Source organism: Podarcis raffonei, chromosome 5 (assembly GCF_027172205.1).
Source record: "Podarcis raffonei isolate rPodRaf1 chromosome 5, rPodRaf1.pri, whole genome shotgun sequence".
NCBI classification, from domain to species: domain Eukaryota; kingdom Metazoa; phylum Chordata; class Lepidosauria; order Squamata; family Lacertidae; genus Podarcis; species Podarcis raffonei.
In genome coordinates this window covers 40,922,347-40,938,480 of record NC_070606.1, presented here as the reverse complement: position 1 = coordinate 40,938,480, position 16,134 = coordinate 40,922,347, and the positions used below count along the sequence as shown (strand labels likewise).

General features: G+C 41.6%; 1 protein-coding gene across 4 annotated transcripts in view; it reads left to right on the top strand.

Annotated features, from left to right (window-relative positions):
- Positions 1-16,134, top strand: part of INPP5A (inositol polyphosphate-5-phosphatase A) — a 232,590-nt gene that overhangs the window by 190,552 nt on the left and 25,904 nt on the right. For all 4 annotated transcript variants that reach the window (XM_053388823.1, XM_053388825.1, XM_053388824.1 and 1 more), the window contains one exon: positions 297-371. In XM_053388823.1, coding sequence (XP_053244798.1) covers positions 297-371 — 75 coding nt within the window. The remainder of the gene's footprint in view (positions 1-296; positions 372-16,134) is intronic.

The window sequence follows — 16,134 nt, the reverse complement described above, 5'->3', positions numbered from 1 at the left end:
TTTTATGGTCCCAGTGGCCGCTCCCAGTCACCAGTCTAGCTGCCACATTCTGGATTAGTCCTAGTTTCTGAGCTACATTGTTCTTAAGGCTTTGTATGTTTGCTTTGGTTGGTGGACAGGGGGTTGTTGTTGTTTCGTTTGTTTGTTTTGCTTCAAAAAGTCAGAAGGAGTCTTGATTTAATGGTGAAGAAAACAGGGATTGAGAAACACAATTTGGGAGAATGCCCTTGTTAATGCCCATGTGAAACTATCATTTTTAAAATACTTTACAAGCTCTCTTTCTTCTTCTTTTCCAGGTTATGCTACAATTAGAAAAGAAACTCTTTGACTATTTTAATCAAGATGTTTTTAGAGATAACAATGGCACTGCGGTGAGTTTCCAGCTGTACAATTGCATTTTATAAATGTAACGCTTTGCTCTTGAACCCTGGATGCTCCAAGGAATATGACTATGCATAGCATGGAAAGCATTAATGTCTCTGACATGAGTTTATTTTATTTGTTGGTTTTTTATTTTTACATTTCTAGGAAATAAGCTCACCTTTTAAAATTCATTTCAAAGACAAGCAAGCTAAACAGTTTCAAATGAGTAAAATTACATGAGCAAAACCACCACACTTTCCCAAGTTCACATGGGAAACTTGAGTTCTGATTACTTTTTTTAAAACCGAATTATGGGTTTCCTTATGTTTTAAACTCAGGTACAAGCAACAAATCACAACTTACCTTGTCATGTTTGTAGAGTTTGTGTTCCTAAGGTTCTAAGCTTTTCTCCCCTAAAATGCTGGATCTTTTTTCAGGTTGCCGCTGAGTATTTCAAAGCAACAGTTGCCCAATTTTAAGCACCTTTTCTTTTTAGATTTGACAAAAGACCCGTGTATTTTGTACATAGGTTACTTGTTCCAGGAACAGCTGATATGGTGATGGGGGGGTACTGCAGAGGCAATCCAAGACTCCTGCTGGTGCACTCGTGCAACCCCCACCTCACTGCCACCCTTGCCCACCCACTGTCCAGGTAAGCCACTGTTTCTCAAACTTTAAGTCTCCAGCTGGACTACAACTCCCATCATCCCTGACCTGGTCCTGCTATCTAGTAATAATGGGAGTTGTAGTCCAACAACGGCTGGGGACCCAGATTTGAGAAACACTGAGGTAAGCAGTAGCCTTGCCAATGTTAGCAAGGCAGCTCTGTGGCACCACTCTGGCTGCTCTTGCTGTACATTCATTCTCTGAGATAGTTTGAATGTCTTACTGAATCCTAGGCTAGCACCACAAAGGGCAACCTCAGTATCTCACACGCCTTCCTCTTACACAGCTATGTGGGGGAGCATGGAAGCTTTTTCTTCCGTTTTCAATCAATCACAATCCCAACCCAACAAACTCTGGTTTCACTGTGGTTTGTTGAAACGAGACCATTTTCAACCATGGTTTATGAAGCTGTGGCAACAAACCACAGTTGAAAATTAATCACAGTTTAGGGTTTAGGAAATAAGTCCCATTGAGTTCAGTAGGACTTAACTCCCTGTTCAGTGGGTAAATGGGGATGCAGATTTCACTTGATTGTGCTCAAGGTTAAAGCTCTGAATTCCTTTGAGATTACTAGGACTCAAATATATTGGCCTTTTTGAAGGAAAAATCATGATGCAACAAATGGTTAAAATATTTAATTTTGTTCTACACATCAACCTCTCTTCCCCTATTCTTCCTAATGTCTCAACAAATGAAACCGATTTGTAAAAAAAAAAAGAAGTTACATGGGGGGGAAACAAGAGAGAGACATTGCACATACCTTTGTAAATCAAGAAAATCTTTAATAAAAATAGATTTTTTTAAAAATCTGTTCTACACACAAACTCATAGGCTCATCAAACCTCATAAATGTTTACTATCTTCATTTCATCTCTCATTTGACATTGTGTTAAGGGTAGCGTGAAGCAGAATGTTTTCATTATTGTAACAAAATCATAGCCTGTTCCTACTTGGGGGGGAAACCTATTATTATCAGAAACCATAGGAGACACCTTGAAAAGGTTTTTCACATTTGCAGATCTTTCTTGTTGCGTTTGTGGCCCCCAACACCAGCGGGTGTAAATTAACAATGCTTATTGTAAGCCACAAACCTCAATAGTATTGATGTTTGCAGCAGTAAATCTGACTAATAAGGAGATCTACTGCACAAACTAATTTCTTGGAATATCAGGTACTGCTAGGGATGTTCATTTATTTCATTTTTTTATCAATATGAAGACAGGGATACCTTATACCACATAGGAATGCAATCCTCCTTGTCAATTGCCATTTCTTTATACAGTGGTACCTTGGTTTTCGAACAGAATGCGTTCTGGGAGTCCATTCAACTCCCAGAACCATTCAAAAATCAAAGTGTGGCTTCCGATTGGTTGCAGGAGCTTCCTGCAGCCAATCGGAAGCCGCACCGGACATCCAGCTTCCGAAAATCATTCAAAAACTGGAACATGCACTTCTGGGTTTCGATCGTTTGGGAGCCAAGGCATTCAGCTTCCAAGGTACGAATTGTACAGTAATATCATGCCAAAGGATTTCTGTTTTATCTTTGCATATATTAATACATATGCCATTCCTATCTTGTTCTTACACTGATTGAATCAGGACTGCTTCAGTCTTCAAGCATGAGTGACTATTGTACGCATCATCACATTTTGGAGCTGCATACCGGGCTTTGTTGGTGCTGTGGTTCAGTCCAGCATTGGTTTTGAAGGTAGTGAAAGTGCAGATTCACTGGGGTAACTACACAGCAATTGGGAGGAGGGGGTTCCCAAATCAGAAGGTGGTTCTTCGAAGCAGATTGAGCTCCATCAACACTTTATATATCTAGAAATAGTGCAGTAGCTCCTTGCATTGCTCCTCTGAAATTGCTCCAGCTGGAATTGACATGAGCTTCTTTAGAATACCACACAGGGTGCATATATGTTGTGCAATAGATGTGTATTCCATGTGATGGCATACGTCAGCTTTCATCATCTGTTTTGAACTACAATTCCCATCATCCCTGACCAGCTGGAGCTGATGGGAGCTGTAGACCAAAACTCCTGAAGGGTATCAGGCTGGGGGAGACCGGTGTATGCTGTGGGTACCATATATCTCTGAAGGGAAACTTCTTGGCTAGTCCAGTTTCCTCCTCCAATCCATTTTAGAAAAGCCTGGCTACATGAGCTGTTTATTATTTTGGGGCGTCTTGAATCCCATTCCTCACCGCTGCACACTTGATGGTTTATAGACTTATTCCAGGACGATGCAGATGATCCTTGAGATGTTTGACTTCATCCCCCATCACCCCAGCCAGCTTGGCCAATCGACAGGGGTGATAGGAACTGCAGTCGAGCAACTTCTGGAGGGCCACAGGCTCGTCACCCTTGATGTACAGGAAATATTGATAGGAATAGCAATCCGCAATGTGTTGTGCCTTTGGCCTTTTACCCTACCTGTTCAGGCATGTGGACATCTGTCACTGAATGATGATAGGCAAGCAGAGAGCTGAAGCAACATACTAGCCTCTGAACTGCCCCCTGCCATGGAGCTCTTAACATTCTACCTATTTAGAAGTCGACAGTCATATCTGGAGATGAGGAACCTGCTAGTGTGATCTCCCCATTATGGGTGAGGAGATGCATAAGGGCACAGTCCTAGGACAGTGGACTGTGAGTGCCGAGGGACTCGTAGACCTTGAGTCCCTGCTAAATATATGAGTATATAAAAAGTAATGGGCATTGGCCGTCTGCTTATACAGATAATTCCCTCTGCATGGAAGGTATGGGGAATTCATGGCCATTATGTAAAAGCTATACTTCAGCGCATAATTTTCAACATAGTGCTATCTCACTAGAAATACTAGCAGCCATAAATAAACAATGAAAAAACCCCAGCTTTCCTCTTTTGATGTATCATATGTGTGTTTCAGTTTATTTTTTAAAGCAACTCGAAAGATTATAATTATATTTGTGCAGTATTTCAGTACCATTTTTTAAAAAAAGAAAAGGGGGTGGATGGTGCGAAAGATGATCATTCCTGTTTATGGCAGTTCTTGGCATTCCAGCAGCATTCTGAGCCTCGGTTAATTTCCCATGCATGGCTCTTCTCACGTTTGCTTGCAAAGACACAGGCAGGCAGGCAGGCAGGCAGGCCACTTTAGAACATTATATTTCAAAATCTGTTGCCGTTTCATTTACGCACCGGGAAGCAGGAAATCTTCCAGATCAAGAATGGAAGAAAAAGATAAATGATATAATGAGCCATTGGAGATAATCTAATCTTCATGGTCTAGTTAAACACGCAGCACCATGATCACTAAAAACAAACTACCTATCTAAAAGGATAAATGTCCCTGGGCCAAATTCAACCCAAAAAATCCATCGCATCCTTCATCACCCACCAGCCTTGTACCAGCCTGACAGAAATTTAATTCAAGCTGGCTCCTGAAAATAATTATTGTATTTTAAGAGTAGTAATCATTGGTCGGGACATGATTGAATGTGTCCATGCCTATTGACTTTTTCTATGATTTATAGCTTTGTTTAGTCGATATTCCCATCGAAATTGTATAATTAATTATAAGTGGGGCTGTCAGGTCTGCAGGATGGAGTGCCCTGATGAGTATTTGGGAAGATTAAATTTTCCTTAGCTATACCGACGCAAGGCTTGGGAATTTTCACAGCAATATGGCTGTTGGATAGAGATGTTTTCTTATGTGTATAGCAACTGCTTGAGCTCAAGATCCATTGATTTTCTTCAGAGCCACCTTTTTTTTATCAGTGTGGTGTCTCTTCAGCAACAGTGGAATTTGTGCAGATGTGACAACACCTGACAAATATTTATTATCAACAGGCTACTTTATCATTGTCCGTACACTGTTATCTCTTCTTTTTTTACATCGTAATCCAGAAGAAAAATTATTTTAAAAGGTGTAGAAATGGCTAGCACGCTTGTGAAAAATCTGAAATACATGCAAATAACTAGTTCAACAGAAATACTGTACGATTTCTATTCAGAGCTGCATTTTCCTTAGAGCTGATCCTGTATTTTTCTTTTTCTTTTTTCTTCTCATGACAATAATGTGCTGCTGTTCACCAGCCTTTTAAGCCTATGAGGCCATTTGGATTTTTAATCAGATGCCATTTTGCTAGCACCGTAGCCCTAATGCACTAACTTGGAAATTATTTTCATAGGTTTAGAAACTGGACTTTGTATAGATGAGACAACAACTGACAAATAATTCATTATCATTATCTGCAGACAACAACTGACAAATAATTCATTATCTGCAGGCTACCTTATCATTGCTCTTCTTTTTTTAACATCACATTCCAGAAGAAAAATATTTTAAAAGAAATACTCTCTCAGAAACCAGTGGTGGGTGCCACCCTTTTCCAAAGCTTAATTCTTACATGGGAGAAAAAGGTACCCCCCCCCCTTAGCAGCTCTTGGGCAAGGTGGCAGTGAGTGGGGAGGTCTTAGAGCCTTTTTAGGCAGCAGAGGATTACCTCAAAGGCACCATTGTGCTCATGGGCACCACGTTGGGAAGTTCTGCTATATACACTTACATAAGGATAAGTCTTGTTGAACTGAGTTGGACCTACTTCTGAGTAGACATGCATAGGATTACAATGTAAGACAAAAAGAAAAATACTTAGGGCCTCAGTAATTTAACAGTGCAATCTTTACTATACTTGGCGAAAGCAAGTCCTGCTTAATTCAGTGGGGTTTACTCCAAAGTAAGCAGGATTAGGATTGCAGCCTCATACAAGTTTCCCGTGAAAACAAGCAGTAAAACTGTGTTTGGAGTTAAATCGCTGGCTAACTGGTGAAATTTGTTGCCCCTCCAGAGTAATTCTACATTGTATATAGCTTGTGTAAGCAAAAGAAACTGGGAAGAAATAGACGTAAACTGAGGCAAATTTATCCTTGGATTGTTATAGTATACGAGTTTCTAACACCCCTCTACAAAGAACACGGCTGAGATACATAGGTTTAGAAACTGCTCCTTTTAATTCTAAATTATAGCTTTATATGCTATGACTGGGAACTGCACCCGTCATGGGAAGCAGGAAGTAAGTTATGTATCTAGGCTGCACTTCAGAGAGTTTGCTAGAACTGGAAAAGAGCAAAGTTTGATGCTTGTGGTCTCCAGAAGGATGTAACACCTGCATGCATCCATTTTCCTCCAATGCAGATTGCACCAGGGCCTGATTCCCACAAGCGTATCCACACCTTTGAGATGATACGGGGAAATATTCTGCAGTTGTGGTCTGTGGTAGCCCTTTCACACATACAAGGCATCACCTTAAGTCAGAGTTACTGAGTAGTGATCCAAACATGCGCCTCAGTTTCCTGAGCCCTCAGCTGCTGATAACTTTAAGATTAGGGGTGACTGCAGAATCCAATTCCAGCCCAGTTTTTGAAGTTCTACTGTGTCTGATAATTCTTATCAGCACAGAACTCAAACTATACAAATCTGTTATTGAGATACAGTTCCAGAGCTTTGCAAGCTAGGTGAGAAGAGATTTGTGCTCCTCCTTCTATCTGTTCGTAGTAAAAACAACAACTGCCAAGTAAATGGTTCTTGCTTTTGTATTTTTTTAAAAAAGTTGTTTTTTAAATGAACATTACCACTGCCACAACACACTCACACATACAAACCAATTTTTCTTTTATGGTTTTTGTCTGTGGAACTGCGCATTAGGGCAGTTGTGCAGCGTTTTAGTGAAATTGGACATGCCCACATGTGCAAAATGCATTCCAAAGTCCTGCTGAAATTCAACCAGGGTGTAACCAAAGATATGTTAGAATCTTGGAACAATTACAAAGAAGAAATGAAGGGATCCAATCATGACTCATCCAGATTTAAGATTAACCTTAAAAATATGAGTCAAGTGGTATTTCAGTGGGCATGACGTGATTCACATCTTTAGCCCAGGAAAAATAAGCAAATGAAGATGTACAGTGCATTCTGCAACTGACATTCATTTAGAACACAGGGCGTGGATTTACAACAGAGGTGGGGAACCTCCTCCTTGTAAGCGTAATCTGCCTTGTCAGGCTTCCCCATTTAGCATGGTAGGCCAAGTTTTGAGCAAGCCATACCCACCTGTCCTACATTTGGCATCAAGCGTCAGGCAGTTAAAGACAGACCTTCGTCAAAAGGAGCTTTGCAGGCACCGCCACTTGACAGTGCCTGCAAAGCTCCGTTGCTCTGTGGTTCCCAAGCACCTAACAACCAACAAGGGACTTTTATTCCTCCTTCCAGTAGTTTCATCACCCTCTCTAGTAGCCTGAGAGAATGCAGCCATGGCTTATTCCTGATATTAAATTCCCCTTATTTCCTATCTGAAAGTATGTCTGACAGTTTGACTGACTTTCTCATATGGGCCCATAATCCTTTCTAATCTTTGGCTTTAACTGTTGACCATATCTGGAACATGGGGTTTGATCTGCTTGCCGATCATTCAAGAGAAGAGTATGCTTCTGATCGTTGAGCGTTATTCTCGTCATTAGTTTTCTTAGCATTTGCTGTATCTACGCCTCTGTCTCCTGATTCATGTGGTACACCTATCAGTTCCGATTGCCCTTCCGTTTGAAATTTGCTTTGAAAAATACTGTCTGTTGGCACCAAAGAAGATGCAGGAGTCATAAAAATAAAGAGAATTGAACCCCACCCTGGGATTGCTGTGGTCTCACAGGATGACCTGAGAGAAAAGTTCAGACAGAAAGGATTGGAAAGGTGGAGCTAAAAGGGCTGAATTTCCTATTTTGAAGGCATTTATAATTCTTGCTGGCTTCTTGGTAAAAACTGAGCTGAGTTCATTTTTAGCGAGCCAGTCAGTATACATGTATGTTGCTGGTTGGATGAGATAATATTATTATATGTGGAGGGCTGAATTTAGAATAAACTTGCATTCTTATATTTACAAGCTTCCCCCTTTGGTTGACTTAATCCCAAACAAAAGACTGGATTCATATATATCATCGTGACATTTTCTAGCAGATCCAAAATATTTTGATACATTTCATAAAAGAGATTTTCCCCTGAAGCATATATTCTGGTTAACAGCTGGACTTTGTTAAAGGGAACACTTCCAATTGCCCTTTGATTATGGAACTTTGTTTAATAAATTCATATAGAGAAGAAAAGTTATCTATAATAAGGTGCAAAGCACTTCTGTTTACAAAGTGTATATATGTCTTTCCAAAATTTAAAATAATTTGGTATTCAGCTTTTCTTTCTTTTTTAAAGAGAATCTAGCAAGAATTTTTAAAGGGGAGGAAAACAAGTGGCAGAAATCTGATATTTTTTTTTAAAAAAAATGCTTCAAAGTAAATCCCAAGAAGAACAGATGAGAGAGGAGATAAGATAGAGGTTTCCAATCAGCAAAAGACCTTTTACGAAGCTTTGATAAGCGTGTGTGTGAATGGGTGCACATGAAGGTTAAGGAAATGGCATCACTGAAAATGTATTAATCAATAGACAAGATATAGCACAATGCACTCTTCCCAATGGCCTTGGCTCTGACCCTTTTAAAGATAATGGGAATACTGCCCACTAAGAACTAGATTAGGGCGATCAAACGCATTTCATCAGGGTTTGACTTGAACCCTGATCCCAGAGGTGAAAAGGCAGAGGTTTATCCACTACGCCATCCAGCCCCTGTCCAGATAAAATCTTGAATATGATGTATAAGGGGTAAATTAAGACGAGAGAAAGGAACTGATAGCTCAGCATCACAGTTGCCTAGGATTTGGGGGAAAGGGTGAGTGGGTGGTAAAATGCAAAGGAATATTAGAACAATCAGTGTGTTGGTCTCCTTAAAATGAGAACCGTTCTGCGAGGAGATTATAGCAAATAATTTAAAGAGGAATGCAGTGCTTGGAACCAGCATTTTTTTCAGAGGAATTCTGCTTTCTGTCTATGGCACAAAGTGTTGTGGACTATAGCACTGTGGCCACCCTTATTATACAATCTTGAATCCAGGGAAAACATGCATGGATGAGTCCCTAGATTATTTTGGAACTCACATAATGCAGATAGTGGGAATGGAGGACTAAGCTACCTTCCTCGGCCAATAGCTCAACAGGTCAGAGTGCTATGCTGGTAAAGGTGAGGCTGTGGGTTTGAATCTTATGAAGAGAGGGCAGATGAAGGAATGTGGGTCCTCCTTCATACAATTGCTGTAGCTCAGTGCCATGCAACAGAAGCCATGTCTGATCATCAGCATCTCCTGGATGTTGTGGGGCTATAGCTCCCATCATCTCTGACCATTAATCATGGTGGTTGAGGCTGCTGGCAATTGAGCCCAACAACATCTGGAGAGCTACAGGTTCCTCACCCTAGGTGCAGATAAATACTGAGTGGTACAGACCAATGGTCTGACTCGGTATAAGCTTCCTGTGTTCCTGGAACTTCTCCCACTGCTGGAGGAATCTCTGATAGTTTGGTGTCCCCTGTAGCATGCAAGTCTCCTTCCCCCGACTTCTGTTAATACATCCCATGTGTATTTTATAGTACTGACTAACTCACTCATACAAGCTCATATGGAGGCACTTATCTAGCTCTGTGACAGTTTGCTTTTGCTTTTATTTGAAAAAATATAAATAAATAACTAAATCCAATGACCAAACTAGCACCCGCGTTCAGAGAATAAGCCACAGCGCAGAGCATATCTCAAGGGCCTGAACCTCCAAGCAGTTTGGTGGAAGCACAGGTAAAAGTAGGTGGTCAATTCTTCTTTATCATAAAGTGGTAGATTTAACTTGGGATGCTTCTGCATCTTAATTTCTGTCATAAACTCATAGAATTGGAAGGGACCCCAAGGATCATGTAGTCCAACTGCCTGCAATACAGGAATTTTGAGACTTCTGTTTCCGCAACTTCAGATTTGATTGGTTTCCCCCCCTCTTCCTGTAGCTTTTGTTTTTATCACTCAATTTATCTTTAGTTTAGGAAGTAAGAACAGGCTTGGCCAGTCAGTCTGTGAGCCCTACCTTAACTAGTTTGCAGTGAGTACACAAAAGCAGAGGGTTGAGAGGACATAGAAGGGGATTTGAGAAGAGCGTAGATTGAACTTCTGTATCGTATCACATAATTTTCTGTAGTGAGTCCATAGGATCTAAATACAGAATGGACTCTATAGAAAAGAATTTTGAGACAAGGAGATAGGATTTTTTCAATGCCCTCTGCAACTCATAATGGATGCATTGGAGCTCCTTTACCATGGTCAGGTTTTCCTTTAGTGATCCTAGTTGTCATTTGCTTGGGTGGTGTCACAAGGCACCAGTAGGAGTATGATGTATGGGGTGTGATGTAGAGATATAACACTGACTGGACTTAGAATAAACCTCAGGTTGTTCCTCTCTTCCTTCGTGTTGAAGGTAATGTCTGATATGCTGTGGTTATATGAATGCATAGCAAATCCATTAGAGTAGGGGCATTGAAATACTGGCACTAGAATGTACTAGATATGTACTAGAAATACACATTCACTAATATATTTGAATCACACAAGAATGACAAAAAGGGAATTCTTTGGTCCACGTTCCAGTGTTTTAAATCTCTTTGACTACTTTTTGTCAGATCTTCTCTTGTAGTTGTGGTGTTGAGTGTGTTTTTGTTCTTCCTGAAACTTCATTTCCCTTCCGCAGCTGGGAATTCTCTGGTGGTTGCTGCAGATAGATTTGATAAATGCTGCTAATATCACCTCCTGATCTAACAATGCTCTGACTTTGGTCTGTAGGTCTTGATGAGTAATTGCTGTTGTTCTACTCCAATGACTGAATTAAGTTGCCCCCTTATAAAAGGTTCATACTTCTGTGATTTTAGCCAAGGCAGCTTATACTAGTGTCCCTATGGACAGTGATTCCGCCCCCTGCCTCCCACTTTCAGGGTAGCTGTTTTGCTTTGAGCCTAAGCAAGCAATATTTACACTTCTTATTTAACTATTCAGACTGTGTTCTTTCTCCAGCTATTTGAAATGTCAGATTGTTAATTTCAAATGCAAATGTAATCATTGTGTACATTTATATTCTAGACAAATACTCCAGTAGGCCCATAGCTTGTCCTTGGTTCATAAGAGTAGAAAGACTTTCAAGCAGCCCATGTTCCATCCCTAAGATAGTTGTAACTTGTTGGCGTGACAGGTGATGAAGGAAAGACTAGCTGGTGTGACTCCATATGACCAAGAACCATTGGGCTCTCAGCCCATGGGTCTTTAACCTTTATTGTGCAAAGAGCTGCTGTTTTGGTACACTTCTTCTTTATGGGCAACCATGTTTTCTTACCATTGCAGAGAGATTAAAATTCAACTGCTATGTTTTTCTTTCATGGCCATGATCCAGTGAAGCTGTGTGCATGTATGACAGAGAAATATTCAAGCAGCCAAGGGCTGTTGTTTCTTTAAGTTTTCCTTGTAGCTGCTAAAAAGACAAGCTGGTTTTTTCTATTTAAAACTGAGAAGTGGATTGCTTCTTCAACATGTTGTGGAAACACTTGTCTGTACATGTTTTTCTCCTGTTGTCATCATGGTCTTGGAAGCCACCCGTAAGCAGTGCACCAAGGACCACTGGTAATCGTGGAACATAAAAGAACAACTACAAGTCTATTGCTCCAGTGGAACCTTAGGCACCCTTTGTAGAGAAGCTCTGCATCTCCTCCTTTAGGTTTTAAAGACAACTCCCACAAGTCAATCTGTGTTTCCAAATGCACACAAAGTTCTTGTCCAAGTAAATAATGCATGCTACTGACAACCAGGCTGCCATTGGTGATTTGTCCCATGCAGTACATCTATCCTTCGGAGGCACTGAGGATGCTATACTAACTGCTGTTGCTGTCTGTACAGTAGTTGCAAAGTTATGCCTTGGCACTGGATGCAACAGGATGAACAATTCCATACGCTAATGTGCCATCCCACCACGTCATAGAATTAAGACCACTGACCTTGAAAGCTACACTTGTAGGGCTGTATCCAGTTAATCCAGCAGTTCTCAACCTGTGGGTCCCCAGATGTTGTTGGACTACAACTCCCATCATCCCTGAGCTCTGGCCTTGCTAGCTAGGGGTGATGGGAGTTGTAGTCCAACAACATCTGGGGACCCACAGGTTGAGAAAGGCTGAATTAATCTATACCAAGAGTAAACCCACTAAACCAATGAACTTAACTTACTCATAGCTAACTCTTTGTTGATTTCTGTGGATCAACTTTGGATGTGCCTTAGCCTGTCACAGTCCATAGGATTAACATGTATTAGAACAGGGGTCAGCAAGGTTTATCTTGCCTAGGCCGGATTGGTCCCACGGAGATCCCTCTGTGGGCTGGAACGCGTGTGCACCCGCGATTTCCAGCATCTGCGCATGTGCAGACGCGATTTCCGGCACTGCAGAAGCGAGTCCCCGTGCTGCGCTGCGCTGGTTTAGCACAGCGCATGAGCAGGCAGCTCAGTTCAGGGGCTGGTGAAATTACCTCCGCAGGCTGCTTCCGGCCCATGGGCCTTAGGTTGCTGACCCCTGTATTAGAATATGTGTACCCTGCTTCCTGTTTCCTGCATCACATGGGAGCTACATCACTAAGTTTGCAGTGCATTTGCATAAGTTATCCCAGTGCCGCCGCCTCCTTATTACGCTTGAAAGGGCTGTTTCTCAAGAATGGCGTTACGAAGAGTAAACTAAACTGAACAATATATTGATTTTCACCTGCAAGCCATTTGCGATTTCTGCGGGGAAAATATTGCACAGTCCAGGGCCAAGTGGTGTGTGATGTATGAACTCATATTCCTGTGCTCAAAATTGCTATTTGTGGTGAGATAAAGCAGCTCCCCACCCCCACCCCCCGTTGCAACATAACACATAGCTGGCTTTTAAAAATGGTTTTACGGTACCTGTACATTAATAATGGCAGCCCAATGCTCTGGTTGCAAGGATTCAAGGGGTGGAACAGGAAGGCACCAGCCCTCCCATATTGCCCCCTCCCCCCAAAAAAATGTTATTCAAAGGGATACTCTTTCTGAATGAGGAGTTACCCTATAGCCATCACAGCTGATAGTCATTGAGAGATTTGTTCTCTGCAAACTTGTCTAATCCCCTTTTGAAATCATCTAAGCCAGTGGTCGTTGTCACCGAAACTTGTGGCAGTGAATTCCATAAATGAATTAGGCATTGTGCAAGAAAGCCTTTCTTTTCTTTTTTTCTACTGCCAATCAATTCCTCAGGGTGGCTCATTTCTCAAATATCATGAGTGGGAAGAAAATGTAACTTTCCTCACACTGTGCGTAAGTTTGTTTTCTTATATATAAACCTCTGTCGTGAGCCATAGAGAAAAAGATCAACCAAATTTTAAAACACATAACCTGCTAAATAATTCATAGTTCTTAGTGTTTAGAGGGGGGACCTCCCCCCCCCACAAACTAAATGCACACTTTCCTTGAACACAGTTGGTCTTGCTTGTGAGTAGACATGCATAGGGTTGTGCTGTTAGTTGTCTTTTCCCCCCAGAGTTAAAGCACTCAAAATAATTCAGCCTTCCCTCATAAATAACATGCTTCAACACAGTGAATATAAAAAACACAAAAATACATAACACGGCAACAATAAACACACAAACAGTTCAAAAGGCCATGTTGTTGTTTAGTTGTTTAGTCGTGTCCGACTCTTCGTGACCCCATGGACCAGAGCACACCAGGCACTCCTGTCTTCCACTGCCTCCCGTAGTTTGGTCGAACTCAAGTTGGTAGCTTCGAGAACATATATTGTTTAATTAGTCAAAGACCTGAGAGAATAGGAATGTTTTTGCCTGGCACCTAAAGATATGTAATGAAGGCACTAGACGAACCTCCCTGGGAAGAGTATTCTGCAAGTGGGGAGCCACTGCAGAAAAGGCCCATTCTCATGTTACCACCTCCCAGACGTCTCACGGAGATGATCTACGAAGAAAGGCCTAGGATGATGGTGGCAGGGTCCCAGCCAATTCATATGGGAAGAAGCGGTCCTTGAGTTCTAAAGTACAGATGAGTCCTGGCTTACTGAGAACAGGCACCGTGTGGCAAGAAGGAGTACACACAGTACTTCAAATATGGCAGCGGCATAAATTTCATACAGCCTCACGATGCTGTTCATTTTATGTTTGATCCCTTTCCTAACAATCCGAGACATGACATTTTAATTTGTCACCACCGCCGCACGCTCGGCTGGCATTTGGAGAGGGGTGTGTGGCTGAGCAGGAAGAGCAGCTCAATGAGAGTCCTAAGAGCCAGACAAATAGACTTTGGCCTCTGGGCCTGAGCTTTCCTTTCTCTGTACTAGAACTGCCCAAAATAATAACAGTAAGAATGCCTATCGTGTCCCTCCAGCAGCTGGCGCTTGCTTACAAAGCCCAGCATTGCAGCTGTAAGGATGTCCCTGCTCCTTAAAGAGTTGGGAGAGGCTACAGGAGGCTGCCAGCACAATTGTGTTCCTGTTATCTGTCATCTGTGTCACAACAATATCAATAGCTCCTCTGCAATACACAGCACATAACTAAGCAAGCAACCACCCACAGTACATAAAAATGTCAGAAATGTCTGCGGCTGTTACTGGGGAAAGAGCTGGGAGCTAAGTGTCTGAACCACCGTTAACCCTTATATAGGCCCTGGCCTTTCTGTCAGATCCTGAATATTGTCATAACAAAGCAAACTGGATGTACACACTGTAGATATTTTGAATTCATCTAGGAAGACAATGCAGCTATTTAGCTCCCCCCAGCCTCTGGAATTCTCAATGAGTATTCTTTACCATTGTGTTCTATGAAGCATTGTTTGCTTATTCTGTCTTTTGCATTTTTATATTTTACAAGCAGCCCTCCTTTCTCAAAATGTTCTTTTGTCTTGGCTTCTTAGATAAAAAAAATTCTCACAGAAATTCTTCAAAACTGTCAGTTTGTAAACATACACTAAGCCATGTTTGCTCAGGAGTTCCAAAGAATTTAATGGGGTTTACTCCCAGGTAAGTGGGCTTAGGACTGCGGCCTAGTGTGTTTTTCCCCCCTCCATCATAATTGTATTGAAAGGCAGTTTTGCACCATACTTCCATGAGGCTGTAGTCCTATACCCACTTGTCTCATTGAACCCAGTGAACTTACATCTGAGTAGACACAAACAGGATTTCACTCTTCATTTCTATTAACAAAAGATGCATTGAATGTAGTAGCAAACAACTGCTAATAGATGCTATTGATTAGTCATATTATATATGTAAACACCATGTTGGCACTTCACCAGTTCCATAGATGAACTGAATATTATGGGACAAAATCCAGTGTTCTGTTGAAATGCACCCATTGGGCTTGTGCAGTGCTCACAAACTGTTGGACAAAAACAAGGCAGTATCTGCAGGGCTTTGTCTATCAGCTCAAGGCATTTATCTATGTATTGAATAGCACCTGCTCATCTACTGTACTATGGTTGAATGAATCACAAATCAACACTTGCAGAATGAGTATCATATGCAAAGAAAGGGCTGTGAAATCAGAGGACTTGATGCAGATCTAAGACTTCTGGCTACTGTTGGTTCTGCTGCTCTGATGGGACTGCATGCTCTCTCTGTCTCCAGCGCCTCTCCTCTCCTAAGAGTCTCCCTGCACTGCCAGCCTTAACTACAGTTTTGTACTACAGTGGTACCTCGGGTTACAAACTTAATTAATTCCAGAGGTCTGTTCTTAACCGGAAACCGTTCTTTCACTAATGGGGCCTCCCGCTGCCAACACACCACCAGCGTACAATTTCCATTCTCATCCTGGGCAAAGTTCTCAATCCGAGGTACTACTGCCAGGTTAGCGGAGTTTGTAACCCGAAGTGTTGGTCACCCAAAGTGTTTGTAACCCGAGGTACCACTGTACAGCTGCACTAACATTAACCATGGTTAAAGCTAATGAGGGAAACAAGGGAAACTTGTTTCAAACCTTAGTTAAGTGGAAACACTAGTTAAGGTTGTTGGGAGAAATTTGAACCGGAGTTAGGAGGAAGAGTCCAGTCCCCACAGCTCACCCCAACTCTTATAATGGCCAGGTTTGCACACCACACTAAGTCCAAAGTTGGACATTATTTATTTCACACAATTTATATATTGCTTGATTGTAAGAAAGA